Source organism: Lutra lutra, chromosome 1, assembly GCF_902655055.1.
Source record: "Lutra lutra chromosome 1, mLutLut1.2, whole genome shotgun sequence".
Taxonomy (NCBI): Eukaryota; Metazoa; Chordata; class Mammalia; order Carnivora; family Mustelidae; genus Lutra; species Lutra lutra.
Window position 1 is genome coordinate 133,345,692 of NC_062278.1, and position 16,126 is coordinate 133,361,817.

At 38.9% G+C, this 16,126-nt stretch overlaps 1 protein-coding gene across 1 annotated transcript in view; it reads left to right on the forward strand.

Moving 5' to 3' along the window:
- The window catches only part of MRPL3 (mitochondrial ribosomal protein L3), a 42,567-nt gene extending 35,017 nt beyond the window's left edge, over window positions 1-7,550 (forward strand). Inside the window, exons 8-10 of the mRNA XM_047737066.1 lie at window positions 553-630; window positions 2,290-2,367; window positions 6,839-7,550. Of these exons, the coding sequence (XP_047593022.1) occupies window positions 553-630; window positions 2,290-2,367; window positions 6,839-6,991 (309 nt within the window). The 3' untranslated portion in view covers window positions 6,992-7,550. The remainder of the gene's footprint in view (window positions 1-552; window positions 631-2,289; window positions 2,368-6,838) is intronic.
- Window positions 7,551-16,126: the final 8,576 nt, after the last annotated feature.

Sequence of the window (16,126 nt, forward strand, 5' to 3'; positions counted from 1 at the left end):
TGTGGAGCTGTTTGATTTATGTGAATCAGAGACAACCAGAGCTGGACAAACAAACCTAATATTCTTATAACTAACTATCCTTTAATCATTCTGGGGAAGGAAAGTCAGAAAAGCGGAGTGGAAGAGTAGGCCTGTCCCACTAGCAGGGGTATAGATGGAGTCTGTTAAGTCAGTTAATGCAGATTAGTGAAAACAGACCAGGCTGTCAGGTTTGTTCTTTGAGTGGTGGCATGATATGTGTTTACGTTCTATAATTTTTCTTTTCTACTTCTCAACCAGTATTAGTGAAGTTGCTACTCTTTTGTTAACTGAGTTTTTCTCCTACATCCATTTCTTAGCCTGTATTTATTTTGTTGCTCTAATCTAATTTAGAAAGGAAATCCTCTGGGGTAATTGTGTCTAAATCCTCATTTAGTTCCTTACTGGGGCCTAGCAGAATGAGGACAAAGTAAAACATTTTAATAATTCCTCTCTCACTTTGCATTTCAGTTTGATCAGTGCTATTGGAAATTGAGAGTACTTAAAAGTACTAATTTTGGTTTTCTTATGTAGGATGTTGCCAGAGTCTGGCCTGGAACTAAAATGCCTGGACAAATGGGAAACAAAGATAGGACAGCATTTGGACTGAAAGTAAGTTTCTGAAGTGGCTCTGTTGTAGGAAAGGTCCAATACCTGAATGTCAAGGCACCAGAGGATGTACCACGTCTTTTTCTGCATAGGATCATTCTAATACCTGAGAGAGGGTGTGTGTGTGTGTGTGTGTGTGTGTGTATGTCTTGTACCCATAATCATGGTGGTGTGTTATTTAACACCCAAGCTGTAGAATGTATGGTCATTGAAAAAGTTAGTCATCTACTGTTTGATCTGGAAGATTTGCATAAGAAGATGATGCGTGAGAAAAGTTGGATTCTAGAGCATTGTGTGTAATACTGTCCTTTTATAAAAGAATGAACAAAAGCTCCCTCCATATATATGTTACTGTGCCGTTATATAAGCACAGAGAAAAGTGGAATTCCATGCCAGAGTATTTTGCATTATATGTTGAATGTGGGTGGATAGAAGTAGATGTGGAGGAGGAGGAGAGAGGGAGACCATCAAAATAGGAGAGAAAAGGTAGTACTGAAGAAAGGGTTGTCGTATATACCCATCTTCTACAATAACTATATATATTTAAGGGGTGGTTAAATTCAGTCCCTACTAATTTGAGGAATTTGACAACTAATATTTATATATACACGTATATGTTTCAAAGTATAAAAAGTACAAAGAAAATATCTCCTCATAAAAACAATACCCAAAGATAAACACAGTTAACATTTTGGTGCATGTTCTTCCAGATTCTATGTATTCTTACATACATTTTATTTATAAATTTTGACCAGCAGGGTTTTTTAAATTTTATGTAATTAAATCTGAGATTTTTTTTCCCTTCTAAATATATCTATGAGATCACCATTTGTATCTGTTTGTGTGTATTTTCTGTGCATGTGTGTGTGTTTCATGTGTGTACATGTGCAATATTTCAATTTCCATAGTATTTAACATTTAGCCATTAGTAGCTGTGAACGTGGTCAGACTTGATTTTCCTTCCACACGAGTTCTTTCACTACCATATCTTGACCATTCTCCCCCATTTATATAAGCTTTTTCTCCACATGAAAGGCCACCCACATGAGGGCCATCTGCTCAGCACACTTATTTTGAAAATTAGACCTAGAAAGGTTGTGGCTTCCCCGGTTTCAAGTTGGAGCAAGCTAGTATTAAATAAAAATAAAATAAAATTGAATTTCCACTTGTTAATGGTGCCAACAGAGTCCATTAAAATAGCCAAGCAATCTTGATTGTTCAGTCACATTTATATTTAAAATGAGAGTTTGTGGGGTGCCTGGGTGGTGCAGTAAGCATCTGACTCTTAATTTCAGCTCAGGTCATGATCTCAGGATCCTAGGTCAAGCCCCACATCCAGCTCTGTGCTCAGCATGGAGTCTCCTTGAGATTTCTCTCTCCCTCTCCTTGCTTGTGCAGGCTCTCTCTCTCGTTCTCTCTCTCTCTCTCTCTCTCTAGAATAAACAAATCTTTAAAATGAGTATTTGCTACCACTTCCGTAAGACATATCTGTTACAATCCTATATTACAATATTTTGTACATTCAACATTTTGAAGTGCTAATATAATTATTACTTCATAGGCTACTTATAGCCTCGGCTTTTAGTAGCATATCACTTGTTTTAATACAAGTATATTCTCAAATTTTTAACTCTTAAAATTTTATTTCATTTCTTACTTTAGGTATGGAGAATAAACACAAAGCACAATATAATCTATGTAAATGGCTCTGTACCTGGACATAAAAATTGCTTAGTAAAGGTATGTATGTAAACCATCTTTATTTTCCATTGTTTGGGTACATGAATGTGTGCCATAAATTCTCCTTTGACCCATAAATATGGCTTGAAAATAAGTGGCTGTTTCAACACATTATCTAAGTTGAAATTTTTTCCACTTTTCAGTAGCACCTAAGTGAAAAAATGTACAAAATAGCCAAAACCTAGGTTTATAAAATCACGAACCTACACAAAGGGTAGGACCAATAAATAGAGGCTCTTTAGAAATACAAAAAGGATATTAGGATAACTGTTGTCAAAATATCAGTATCCTTCCAAAAAAGAACTTTTACTTTTTTACAGAATACTTTGACACAAGCACTGGATGTACATGAAATGGAAATTCAGTGAGAGAGTCAACAAAATAGGTGATAAAAGGCACCTGGCTGGCTCAGTTGAAAGAGTAGGTGACTCTTGATTTTTGAGATTGAGCCCCACATTGGGTATAGAGATTACTAAAAGAAAACATAAACTGAAACTTTTTTTTTTAAAAAAGGAAGGAGGTAAAAGACATTTTAAGGAGAAATTTATCAGTATTATTATTATTATTATTATTGTAACTAACATTGCTCTGATTATACTTTTTAGTGTTTTAAAAATATATATGTTTTATGTTCAAAAATAAGTAAAGGAAGAAAACAGATGTATAGGAAAAATTTGAAGGAAAAAGCTCTTGCACTCTCACAGACATATGTCTATCACATAGAATAGAAAATAAATATTCTGCCTGGGATTTTGGCCAACATAATACAACATTAGAAATTACTTTTGAATTTTGAATCTTCCATTCTGAAAATAAGTTTATAGTAGAAGTGATACCAGCTGGTCCCAGAAATATATTCTTTATTAATTTTCCAACACTAAGAACAAAAATACGCTAAAACTTTAACCTCAGATTTTCAGATTGGGTCTTTATGTATTCTTTTCATTTCTTAAATTAGATTCCATTAGTAGCATAAAGTATGATACTTGCTTTAATCTTACAGTAATTAAAATTCCCTTTCTGCAATTAACTTTTTGACTGGATTACTCTCATTTTTCTTAGGGAAAAAATAATTCTTTTGAATTCTTACAGCTTTTTTTTTGTTGTTACTTTGCATGTTTTTAGATTTAATTAGGTTTCCAGTCTCCAAAGTGACATAGTCAGAAACACAATGTTAGGTTGTCAAGATTGGCAGGTTGTCATTGTACTTCTTAGAACATTTTGGCTTTATAATTAAATGTATCCCTCCACATTCCAGGTTTATTGTATGTTTATATATATATTGTGTATACAATATATATATACGCAATATATAATGTAAATAAATTGTTATATAGATTTAATGACCTAATTAATAAAAAAGAGGGAAATTATTTTTTCCATAATAAAATTATACTGTTTAGCAGATCCATTTTTAAATTCTGACAAAAGGTTGTTGGTCTCCCTTCTCTCCCCATTTTACCACATACCACGTTCTAGGCTGGCATTCCAGCTGCACCTTACTGCTACTGTGACTTCTCAGGTACACCTCAGCATTTTCTTGGATGCCAGTCATTTGTCTTGAAAAACCATAATATGTGCAGTGATATTCTGACTGGTTTGTTAGAAAGAGTTTATAGTCAACAACATTTAGTACTCTTCTACCTACATCAACCAAAAATTGCCTCCATTTAAAACTCAGCTCTCTGAAAGGATGATGACTTATCATTACTGAAGACATTCAGAAGATACATCAAAAGGCAATCCCGTAAGAGGAATCCAAATATATTTCAAGAAGCTAGCATAGTGGTGCCTGGGTGGCTCAGTTGGTTAAGCGTCTGCCTTCAGCTCAGGTCATGATCCCAGGACCCAGGGATGGAGCCCCGCATCGGCATGCCTGCTTCTCTCTCTCCCCTCCCATTCCTTGTGCACTCTTGTGCACGTGAACGTGTGCTTGCTCGCTTGCTCACTCTCTCAAATAAAAAAAAAAATCTTAAAAAAAAAAAACATCAAAGAATGTCTAGTCCATTTTGAACTGTTAACCACTAATGAATGTATTTGCAAGAAACATTATTTTGATTAAAAAAAAAACTCATTTTGAAAAAAAATCTTTGACATATAATGTCTAAGTAAGTATCTTCTGTAACCTTACACAAATGTCTGTCCCAAACATTAAGGTATGGGTTTGGTGGGTGTTTTGTAGGCTTGTGTTTTAAATGTCAGAAGTGTGATGCACTTTTTTAAAATATTCACCCCACTTTTTCTATTCTAGGTGATTCCATAGCAAGTAAAAAAACCCCCTTGGCCATGGGGATTGAGGCATATCCTAGTGGACAGGCAGCATCTTTAACATTCTATCATTCTATAAGAGCTTTAGCACCCCTCCCCCACCCCCCCACGGAGTATGGGGCTACCAATGCCTTTTTTTATTCTAAAGTTAGCAAAGACAGTCTTAAGGATGACCAACCTGTTTAATCAATGTAAGCATTTTTGTTGTTGTTTGGATTCACCAAATGTATTAAGAGAGCCTAAAGAACTTGTTTTCAACATTACATAGTATATGTTACTATTATTTGTGTATGCTTATTCCTATCCCCTAATTTAAAATTTGAGTTTATTCCAGATTTCCTGGGTTTTGTGTGTGTGTGTGTGTGTGTGTGTGTGTGTGTGTGTGTGTGTAGTACCCCTCACCTTTCCTCAGAGGATTTGAACTGGTTTGCCAATATACAGAAATATTTAAACAATGAGCTGGAGAGTTGAGGGAGTTTTAGTGAAGGCAGGGAAATAATGAAGCCAGAGGTTAGATTAAGTGCACAAAAATACATACTATCGAGTCTTACACATTTGTTAAAGATGGGTTGCAAGCTTTTGGCTCTTAGCCTTAGAGCCACCAAAACAAAAGAGATTTAAATAAAATGTCATCATATATATTTCAAATCAATGAATGTTTAGTACTGTAGCATTTACAATTAGAATATATATAAGCAGTGCTTGTATCTGAAGTGTTCTCAGGAAGGTAGGTCTATCAAAATGTAAAAGCAACTGAGAATTTGCTACGTAGATCATTTATGACTGAATTTTCACATTTATCAAATTAGCACGCAGTTTTGCTGGTTTTGTTGTTCATTTGCTTGGGTTTTATCTTCAGTTCTAAATTCTGAGACAGTTTATTTTTTTAAGATTTTATTTGTTTATTTGTCAGAGAGACACAGAGAACACAAGCAGGGGGAGCAGCAGACAGAGGGAGAAGCAGGCTCCCCTCTGAGCAAGGAGCCAGATGTGGGACTCAGTCCCAAGACCTTGGGATCATGATTTGAGCCAATGGTAGCCGTTTAACCGACTGAGCCACCCAGGCATCCCTAGATTTTGAAACAGTTTAGATTGATAAAAGAATAGGATTTTTTTTCCCCTCAAGTTAAAGTTCAACCCGAGATTAGTGAATTGGAAAAAAAATTAAATGAGTTTATTTTCTTCTGGGCAACTTACTGAAAATTTCTTGGAACAATTTTAATGAGAGAGATTAAAATAGATGTTTTTCTGTACTTAGCTGTTCCTAGCAGCTGTGTACTTATTTCAACCAGATTATTCATTTCTTACTGCCAAAATGATTATACCTTATTTTACTCTGTGTGTCTAATTGCATGTAATTTTTTTTATTTCTCTCTGAATGAAAGCTGTAGAATGAGTCAGAAGCTTTAAAGAATCCAATAATGTTTTCCAAAAATAAAGCCCAACATTTCAGGTCATATCAATATCTGAACTGTTCCTTGGTTTGTGAATTCACAGATATAATTAGCATATTTTTAGAATATAAAGAGTTAATAGAGGTAATATAAAGACTTGTGGATTAATTATTATTGTTTTTGCTAAATTCTGTTTTGTCCTTATCGTGTCAATGATAATGGTGCTTGTTAAATGTAAACTTATTTCCTTAATAAAACTTGGTATTTTTGGTTATGTGCCCTTTGACTTAAGACTAACAAAATTACTAGATAAAAGTTATTTTTTTAACCTCCACTCAAAAAGAATCTATGATAGAAAATAAAAAAATAAAAATATGTAATAGGAGTAGATAATAAAAATCAGGAAATAGGTAGTAATAACTTTTAGGTACGTAGTTTGGGTATAATTGATATCTAAGTAGTAATTATAAAATATAATTTATCCTGGGCAGTTCTAGAGATTTATAAGTTATGAATAAGATGTAAATTAATAATCAGTAATTTTATTATGAGTAGATGATTAACTTGAAGAAGGCTGTATTTCTGTCATTGGATTAATTAAATTTATTGGAATAAAAAGAATACATTTGAGTTCCTTTTACTTCATGTAATAGTTCCTTTTACTTCATATAACAGTTGTATTATTCTCATTAGAAAATGTAGGGACAGATATTCTCTAATTCTTAATAATTAAACAGACCTTTTCTTTTACCTTAATATCTTTAACTTAATTGATAATAATAATAAGATCTTTGTCTCCTTCCCCACAGATCAGAGATTCCAATCTGCCTGCATATAAGGACTTCTGTAAAAATCTACCATTTCCTACATATTTTCCTGATGGAGATGAAGAAGAACTACCAGAAGATTTGTATGATGAAAATGTGTGTCAGCCCAGTGCACCTTCTATTACATTTACCTAACCTCGTTGGATGTGGCAGAACCTTAACATATTTTATGAGTTTTGATGAGCCAGAACAGTAATATAACCAGGAAATATGTTTTCCTTTCTCACAATACCATATTCGTCGTATTTGTCAGGGGCATAAATACATCATCATTCATCACCCAAACTAAATTATGTTTAAAAAAGTTACCACGTTAAACAGATCAGTTAAGTAGATTGAATATGCCAAATTTCAGTGGACTGGCAGTTTGCATATGAACAGAATCTTTGTGATTTGTGAGGTTCGTTTCTTTTTTTTACTGCATATTTCAGGTTATCTTAAGATACCTCTAAATTAAACTTCTTTTACTAAAGATTTGTCTGTCTTTGAAGGAGTGGTGATGGAACAGTGGCAAACCATTTGGAAGTTATGGTATAACCTGTTCACAAAAAGAAACCATTTCTTAAAATTCATTGTTATCATTCTTAACACTTTCAGAGCCCTTAAAATAGAAAGAAAGATTGTTATTTAAATTACAGAAATATGTATGTCATAAAGGCTTAATGAAGGAAAAACAATAAAATGATAAATTTTGGATCCTGTTTATACTTCTGTTGGGAGGAATGTTTTTTAGTTTGATTGCTCAGCTGTAGATAGGTTTAATCATTTTTCCTGATGCCTTCCCAGAGGATTTGAAATGGCCTGGGATTATACATTCAACAAACTTGTAAATCACCTATTTCTGAAAATGCTAATGGCCCCTGGGTTTTCCTTCATTATATGAAATTAAAATGTGTTCGCTAATAGTTACTTTAAGCCAAATAATCAAGCTTAACAATGCAAGTATAAGCAGGCCTCATTGAACTGGATTTCCTCTGTACCAGATTCCTGAGGACTCACAGAATCCAACTTAACTCCAGATGTTTTCTGAGATTTGATTCATATGGTCACCCAAGAGACTTACTAATCATACTGTTAGATCTCCATATGATTTCATGATAACTAACGGATTTGTTCTTGAAAGATCCAACACTATTTTTTTTTTGCTTAGATTACATTTCTCTCATTCTTGATTTTTAAATCCAAATGCAGCCATTTCTTTTTTTAAGTTTTCATTTGTTGTTCACCTAATTCCATTAAGATTTATTGCAAATGACAGGAAATCCATACAATAAAAAAGTAAATAAAGAGGAAACACCAAGGATAATATAAATCAGAATAGGTGGGAAGGGGCACCTGATTGGTTCAGTCAGGTGAGTGTCGGACTCTTGGTTTTGGCTGAGGTGATCTCAGGTTTGTCGGATTGATTGAGCCCACGCTGGGCTCTCCGCTCAGCGCAGTGTCTGCTTGTCCTCCCTCTGCCCAGCGCCCCCCTCACCAACTTGCTCTGGGTGTGCTCTCTAAAATAAATAAATCTTAAAAAAAAAAAATAGGTGGGAAGTTGGGAAAGAATAGTGATGATATAGATGATCATACTATGATATACAAAGTTATACTCAGTTTGACTCTGAGCTGCCTGGGTACCAAAGTGGAACAACATTCATCTTTTACATATTTCTCTTCAGTCATGAGTTCCTCAAGAGGAACTGTTTTAAACTGGACTAAGTCTTGGTCACTGTACCATTTTTTACTAAAAATGAGAATAACTTACAAAACTAGAAATTCCTGGACTTGTTAAAAGATTATCTCAAACATACTCAGGGATAAGATATTTAAAAAAAAAAAAAAAGACTTTATTTGACAGAGAGACAGTGAGAGAGGGAACACAAGCAATGGGAGTGGAAGAGGGAGAAGCAGGCTTCCCGCTGAGCAGAGAGCCCACTGTAGGCCTCAATCCCAGGACCCTGGGATCATGACCTGAGCCAAAGGCAAACGCTTACTGAGCCGCCCAGGTGCCCCAGGCTTAACGTATTTGGCACATTCTTGTCAGAGATCAAACAACTATACCCTTTACTACCGGTATTGAGCAATGTTTGTGGTCCTAGTCAGTGTAATTACTAAGACAAGAAAAAGTAATGATATAAATAGTGCTAAGTGAGAACAATATTATTTGTAAGAAATACTTACCGAGGGACGCCTGGGTGGCTCAGTTGGTTAAGCAGCTGCCTTCGGCTCAGGTCATGATCCCAGCGTCCTGGGATCGAGTCCCGCATCGGGCTCCTTGCTCAGCAGGAGCCTGCTTCTCCCTCTGCCTCTGCCTGCCATTCTGTCTGCCTGTGCTCGCTCTCTCTACCTCTCTCTCTGACAAATAAATAAAATCTTTAAAAAAAAAAAAAAAAAAAAAAAGACTTACCGAGAAGATAAAGACAGTCAACTGACAAGCCATCAGAACCAATGAAGGCAGTTCAGAAAGGTGACTGAAAATAAGATTTATGTATAAACAGCAATATTCAATTGAAAAATTTTATGGGGTGGGAGGGAATGGATATCATTCACAGTATCAGTTTTTTAAAACGTTACCTAGAAAAAAAAGCTTAACATGCTGGGGTCTTATTGTAGAAGATAAAATTTTATTGAAGGGTATAAAAGAAAATATAGTAGAAAAGAATATCATGATTATGAATGGGAGACTTAATATTGTAAAGAAGTCAATCCTATTTTTAAAATCTCAACAGGACATCCAATTGGACTGTTCAAACTGGTTTGAAAATGCATGTGGACGTGAAAATTCAAGAGCAGGCAAAACGTAACCATTAGTTTGGTATGCCCCACACTACACTCAGGGACTCACACTTTTATTTAACTTTGATATTCAGAATACTGTATGTCTTGATTCTACTACTTCAGTTGCATCTGATCAAAAGACTTTAATGAACTTAGAAATGTGGGACATTTGCTGATAAACCAAAGCGAAGCAGCTGTTCCCTTGCAAGGCAAAAGGAACAATCATTGCCGGGAGAACATAAAATCTTGTTTCGGTATAAAGTATTTGTGGAGATGGAGAGAAAGGAGTCCTAGCTCCTGAAGGTAACCAGATGACAGGACGGGGAGAGCAAGGAGCCGTTCAGCAATCGTTTGCCCAGGACATGCAGTGTTTTGAAGAAGGCAGGGAACCTTCTCCGCTGCAGAGCCATCACCATTTGTCTGTAGAGTCTTCAAGTGGTCTTTCAATCTGCATTTGAGTTTTAAGGAGAAGATTTTTGATCATTTAGAATAATGAGCAGGAACCCTGTCTTCTAAGTCGGGGAGCAAAGCATCTGCTTCCACTCCCCTCTTTCATCCACCTACTTCCCACTGATGGGGCCCTGTACCGATACCTATTGAAGAGAATTGGGGTCCCGTTCCTGCAAACTTCTTCAGTAGCCCAGAAGAAGTATTCTGCCGACCCAAGTGGAAAAGGAAGAAGCCTCAACAGTTATGGACAGTTAAGCCAGAGTCTGCCTGGTCCATCCCTAAGCGAGACAAGTGATTTGCTAAGAACCTTGGGTCACTCCTTGTGAATACAGTGCCTGTCGTCCAACGTTCAGCTTGAGGAAAATAGAACTCGGCCTCCTACGGATAGGTTAGGCTGCTCACCTTCCTTGGTGGAGTCCAGGTCATGAGGGCCTGCTCCTGAGCACTCCTGGCCACTGCACGGGTGTGGAGGCAGTTTCATTCTCAGCCCTGGAGCCCATTCCAGTCCTGATTTGGGCTGGAACCTGATTTACTACCTCACATTTGTTTTGAATTGGGAACCTTGTTACAACTAAACTTCATTCAAATTAGACATTTGTTCTAGCCTTAGCTGGTCCTAGCTATTAGTTCTAAAATCGGTAAACGCTAAACCTTGTATAAATTGTATGGGCCTCGGGAAGGCCCACTGGTCAAGGCCCATTTGCTTTAAGAGTTACACTAAGTTTTGGTTGTCCTGCTTCCTTTCCAGGACCCTAACCTTATTAGAGCAGCTATCGCTGAGATGATAATGCTGCTTACTCCTTTCTCCACAGTGGGCCCTGGCATGGGGGGACAATTGGATGGTAACAGGCCACAAACACTAAACACTAACAAACACTAAAATGTCAATGAAGGCATTTCTTACCCACAGCAGATGTGAGGATATAATTTGCAAGGAGATTAAGTTTCTCAAAGTCAATAAATAGTGCTTTCTGTAACCTTTAATGCTTAGATACCTGCTTTTCAACTTTTCACAAGGGATGGACTATGAGGATGAATCTTACAGCTTATTTCCGAAGGGAAATCTGTGAATGGAACCCGAGTGCATCTGAGGAGATATAATGAGATACGTACAGCACTATGGGGTTTGGGTTTGGGGGGAGGTTGTTTTTTTAATGTGAAGTGTTAGGACACACACTAGCTAAAGCAGCCATTCAGGGTTCCTGCTATTGCAGGGGAAGTCCCATCGGCCTGCGGGGAGAGCAGCATTCAGACCAGTGACACGGGATCTGCTGTTCGGCTCTCCAGGACAGATGCTCACGCAAACGCCTTTATGCATCTGCATCAATCCTCATTCCCAACCCAGTGGAAATACCCTGCCATGGCTTCTCCAGCCGTCCCACTGTGCAACGCGGTCTAGCCTGCATCAGCTACTTTGCTGTTTGCTTTTCCATGGCGGATTTCTTTCTCTTGTTAGTACTTTTAACAATGCCTGTTCCAGCCCGTGTCGCCTGAGGTCAGTACTTTGGAAGTTCTCCCCAACTCTTGAAGGAAGCATGGCAGGGAGAGTGGACTTCGATCCTTGTCTTTATAACTAGTTCTGCAGTGGAGCACGTTAGAGATGAGGAAGGGCATTTTGCTGATTGCAGTTTTGCTGAATCAAAAGAGCATTCAAATACAGTCAGAGGGGGCACCTGCGTGGCTCAGTGGGTTAAAGCCTCTGCCTTCAGCTCAGGTCATGATCCCAGGGTCCTGGGATGGAGCCCCGCATTGGGCTCTCTGCTCAGTGGGGAGCCTGCTCCCCCCTCTGTCTCTCTCTGCCTGCCTCTCTGCCTACTTGTGATCTCAGTCTGTCAAATAAATAAATAAAATCTTTTTTTAAAAAAAAATGTTTTTAAATACAGTCAAAGGTAGGTCACGATGCCCCGAGGCCACCCTGGGCAAACATCTTCAGGAGCTTTAGAATCCTATGTGTCCCTCCATGGCTACCTGTTTTGTATATAGGAAGCAGTTGTCCACATTATATACTTGACTAATGATGGATTTCAGGAATTTTCTATCAAGTCGACTCTAACAACATATTTCTCCAGTTTCCAGTTTTACTGCTGTGTTTGCTTTAAGACCTTATCTGCCAGCTTCTGGTAATAATTCCTGGTTCCAAGTGGGAGCTGGAAACGGTCACAGTCTCTCAGAGCATGCCTTACAAGACAAATGTGCCTGCCATCCAGGTCCTGCCTCCGGCAATTGCCTAGGAGTCCCTGAAAGAAAAGGACCCGATTAGGGTGTCCTCACCCCCTCCAAAAAACAGCCAGAGTCCTGAGTGTGCAGGTTGCCAGCCTTCATTTTGTCATTTGGTTTTCTGCTTTTAAATGTTCCGTAGAGGGGCACCTGGGTGGCTCAGTGGGTTAAGCCGCTGCCTTCGGCTCAGGTCATGATCCCAGGTCCTGGGTTCAAGCCCCACATCGGGCTTTCTGCTCAGCAGGGAGCCTGCTTCCTCCTCTCTCTCTGCCTGCCTCTCTGCTTACTTGTGATTTCTCTCTGTCAAATAAATAAATAAAAATCTTTAAAAAAAAAATAAAAAAAATAAATGTTCCGTAGAATTTATAGGAGTCCACCTCATGCCTTGCTTTTCATTCTTTTTAGACTAACGAGGTGGCCCGTGCAAGTTAGACAAGCCAAGTTAATCTCAACGAATGCAACCCGTAACCTCATAAAAGCAAATCAATGACTAACTCAAGGGCCAAAGCATCTTCTTGAGGCGGGAGGCGCATTGTTGTGCTTTCCTGGCTTTGATGGGAGGAGTGAAAGGGACATTTGTGACCTTGATCCTCCTAAAGGACTTTGTAAGTTCACCAAGTATGTGTTGGAGAAAAGTCCATTGTTTTAAAAGAAACAGGATAAGATATCAAGTTCTGACAGTGCATAAAATTTGGTTTATTTGAGAAGAAGTGAGTTAAATACTCGATCACAAACATCGTGACAAAGAGGTATGGAGGACTGTATAAAGGGACTATGTCAGAATGAACCATAAAAAAAGGCTTTCTTGCTGGTGCAACCACTCTGGAAAACAGCATGGAGTTTCCTCAAAAAGTTGAAAATAGAGCTACCCTATGACCCAGCAATTGCACTACTGGGTATATACCCTAAAGATACAAATGTAGTGATCCGAAGGGGCATGTGCACCCGAATGTTTATAGCAGCAATGTCCACAATAGCCAACTATGAAAAGAACATAGATGTCCATCAACAGATGAATGGATAAAGAAGAGGTGGTATATATATACAGTGGAATACTATGCAGCCATCAAAAGAAATGAAATCTTGCCATTTGTGACGACATGGATGGAACTAGAGGGTATTATGCTTAGCGAAATAAGTTAATCGGAGGAAGACAACTATCATATGATCTCCCTGATATGAGGAAGTAGAGATGCAATGTGGGGGGCTTGGGGGGTAGGAAAAGAATAAATGAAATAAGATGGGATCAGGAGGGAGACAAACCATAAGAGACTCTTAATCTCACAAAACAAACTGAGGGTTGATGGGGGGAGGGGGTCGGGAGAGGGTGGTGGGGTTATGGACATTGGGGAGGGTATGTGCTATGGTGAGTGCTGTGAAGTATGTAAACCTGGCGATTCACAGACCTGTACCCTTGGGGCTAATAATACATTATATGTTTATAAAAAAATAAAAATAAATTATTTTTAGAAAATGGCTTTCTCAGGCATCCCGCGTGAATTTTCTCATCTACAATGATGTGTTTCAGTGATGGAGCAAAGATGGCCGCAGGGTTGTTGGCTGACAGTCCATATTCCTCTGCCAACTGCAGAAACACTGAAGCGATGCTTTCCCTCACGCAGGAGTACTGGTGCCTGTAAAGAGGGCGCCCTTCCCCTCCTCAGAGTTTCACAAGCTGCTGGGAACAGCCAGCTTGCTGCCAAAATATCTATGAATGAGAACCAAGGCGACAGTATCCACAGAGAAAAATGGATATATGAGAAAACATAAAGCAGAGGAAATAAGCAAAGGAAAAAAACTGATAAAAAGAAAGTAAACAGGGGCATCTGGGTGGCTCAGTCTTAAGCATTTGCCTTCAGCTCAGGTCATCATCTCCAGGTCCTGGGATAGAGCCCCGTATAGGGCTCCCTGCTCAGCGAGGAGCCTGCTTCTCCCTCTCCCTCTGCCCTTCCCCTTGCTTGTGCTCTCTCTCACTCTCCAGCAAATGAATAAATAAAAAATCTAAAAAAAAAAAAAAAAGTAAACAGGAAAAGATCTGTAAAAACTCAAACCTTTTTCTACCTGTAAAATTAGAACAGGGAGGATCTCTTCCTGCCTACAGGGCCCCATTCCCCAGCTAGCAGCTGGTAAGTACACCTGTGCCCTGGGGAGAAGGTTATGTTTTAATGATCCAAAGCCCTTTGTTAGACACAGTTTCCCATAAAGAAATTCAAAGTGCTGTGGCCTGGGAGCCCTTGAGCTGCAGGGTGGTGACGAGGTCCAGCCACAGCACAGGGCCCTGAAAGGGAGCTCCTCAGGCACAGGTCATTCTCACGGTGGTTTACAAAACCATGGCATAACTTTGCCGAACTCAGTGCTCCCCAACCCTGGCTGCACATGGAACCACATAGGGTGCTTTGAGAACCCCAGTCTGGTACTCTTGGAATCTCTGGGGCTCGACCCCAGACATCAGTATTTTTTAAAGCTCCCAGGTGATACCAATGCACAATCAAGGTTCAGAACCACTGGCCGAAAACAACATGGTGTGTAGACAGGTAAATCATTTGGGGTACCCAGACCCCTTATTTGGGAGCCTTCTTAAAGCCATTCACGTTGGGGAAATGTTTGTAAAAATGTAATAATAGTAATGTTTTGTATGTGTATAGTACTTTATATTTTAAGGTGTTTCTATGTTCTTCTGAGAGTACTGACCTGGGAAAATGCTTAGCATCTTGTAAAATTATACAAACGTTAAATACCATCAATCTCGTATAATGAGAAAACAAGCAGAATGAGAAATCTAGGACTTGTATAGGTCCTCATTAAGCAAGTGACTGGCAGAGCTGGTACTAGAATCAGGGCTCCTGATTTCCCCATATCCCTCTACACAGCTGAGATTCATGACCATCTTTAAGGAGAACCTAAAATATTGATATGTTTGGTTTCCTCCATTATGAACTGTGATTTATCCTCATACACAAGTATGTATTAAATTTTTTCAGGCGCCTGGGTGGTTCAGTCAGTTAAGCATCTGCCTTCGGTTCAGGTCATGATCCCAGTCCTGGGATCCAGCCCCACATCCAGCTCCCTGCTCAGCGGGGAGTCTGCTTCTCCCTTTACCTCTCCCTCTTCCTGATCTCTCTCTCTCTCTCTCTCTCAAATAAATAAATAAAATCTTAGAAAACTAAAAATTGTTTCAGCGTGCTTTGGAAATGTGTTACTTTAGTATCTCACCTCAATGATAAAAAAAAATCACAAGTGAAACAAGCTGTCAACCAAGCATGTGTGAATGTTTCAGTTAGTTATTGTTGTCGTCAATATTCACTACTTCATTTATTTCCCTTGTCCTGTACCTCCAAGGTTCTGGAAAAATTACTGAGAGGAAATCTTGAAAATGGAGAGAATTACATGCACAAACTTAGTTTCTTTTTCTGCAAATTGGGATACATCAAGACTGTTCTTTTCGTGGCTGAATGCTTTAGAACAACTCTGGAGAAGATGACGTGGAGATGGGGCGTTGGGCGTAGGGTGAGGCTACGCCAGCCCATTCCTAAGGGTTGAGGTATTGCTCAGGGAATCCTGCCCCTCAGGCCGCATGGGGCCCCTCCTCCTTACGACCTGAAGGTTAGCAGTCTGTGAGACATTTATCGAACACCCACTGAGTGTCCGACGTTTCACACGTAGCCTCTCGTTCAGTCCTCAGCCACCCTGGCGGGTGTTTGTTCTCTCCTCTACTTTACATATGAGGAAACTGAGACCCAGAGATGACGTACATTGTCTCGTCCAGCACCCAGGGAATGTCTGAGCTGGGACAGGAACTGAAGGTCACCTCTGGACTCCAAGTCCTGCGTTCTGGGCAGA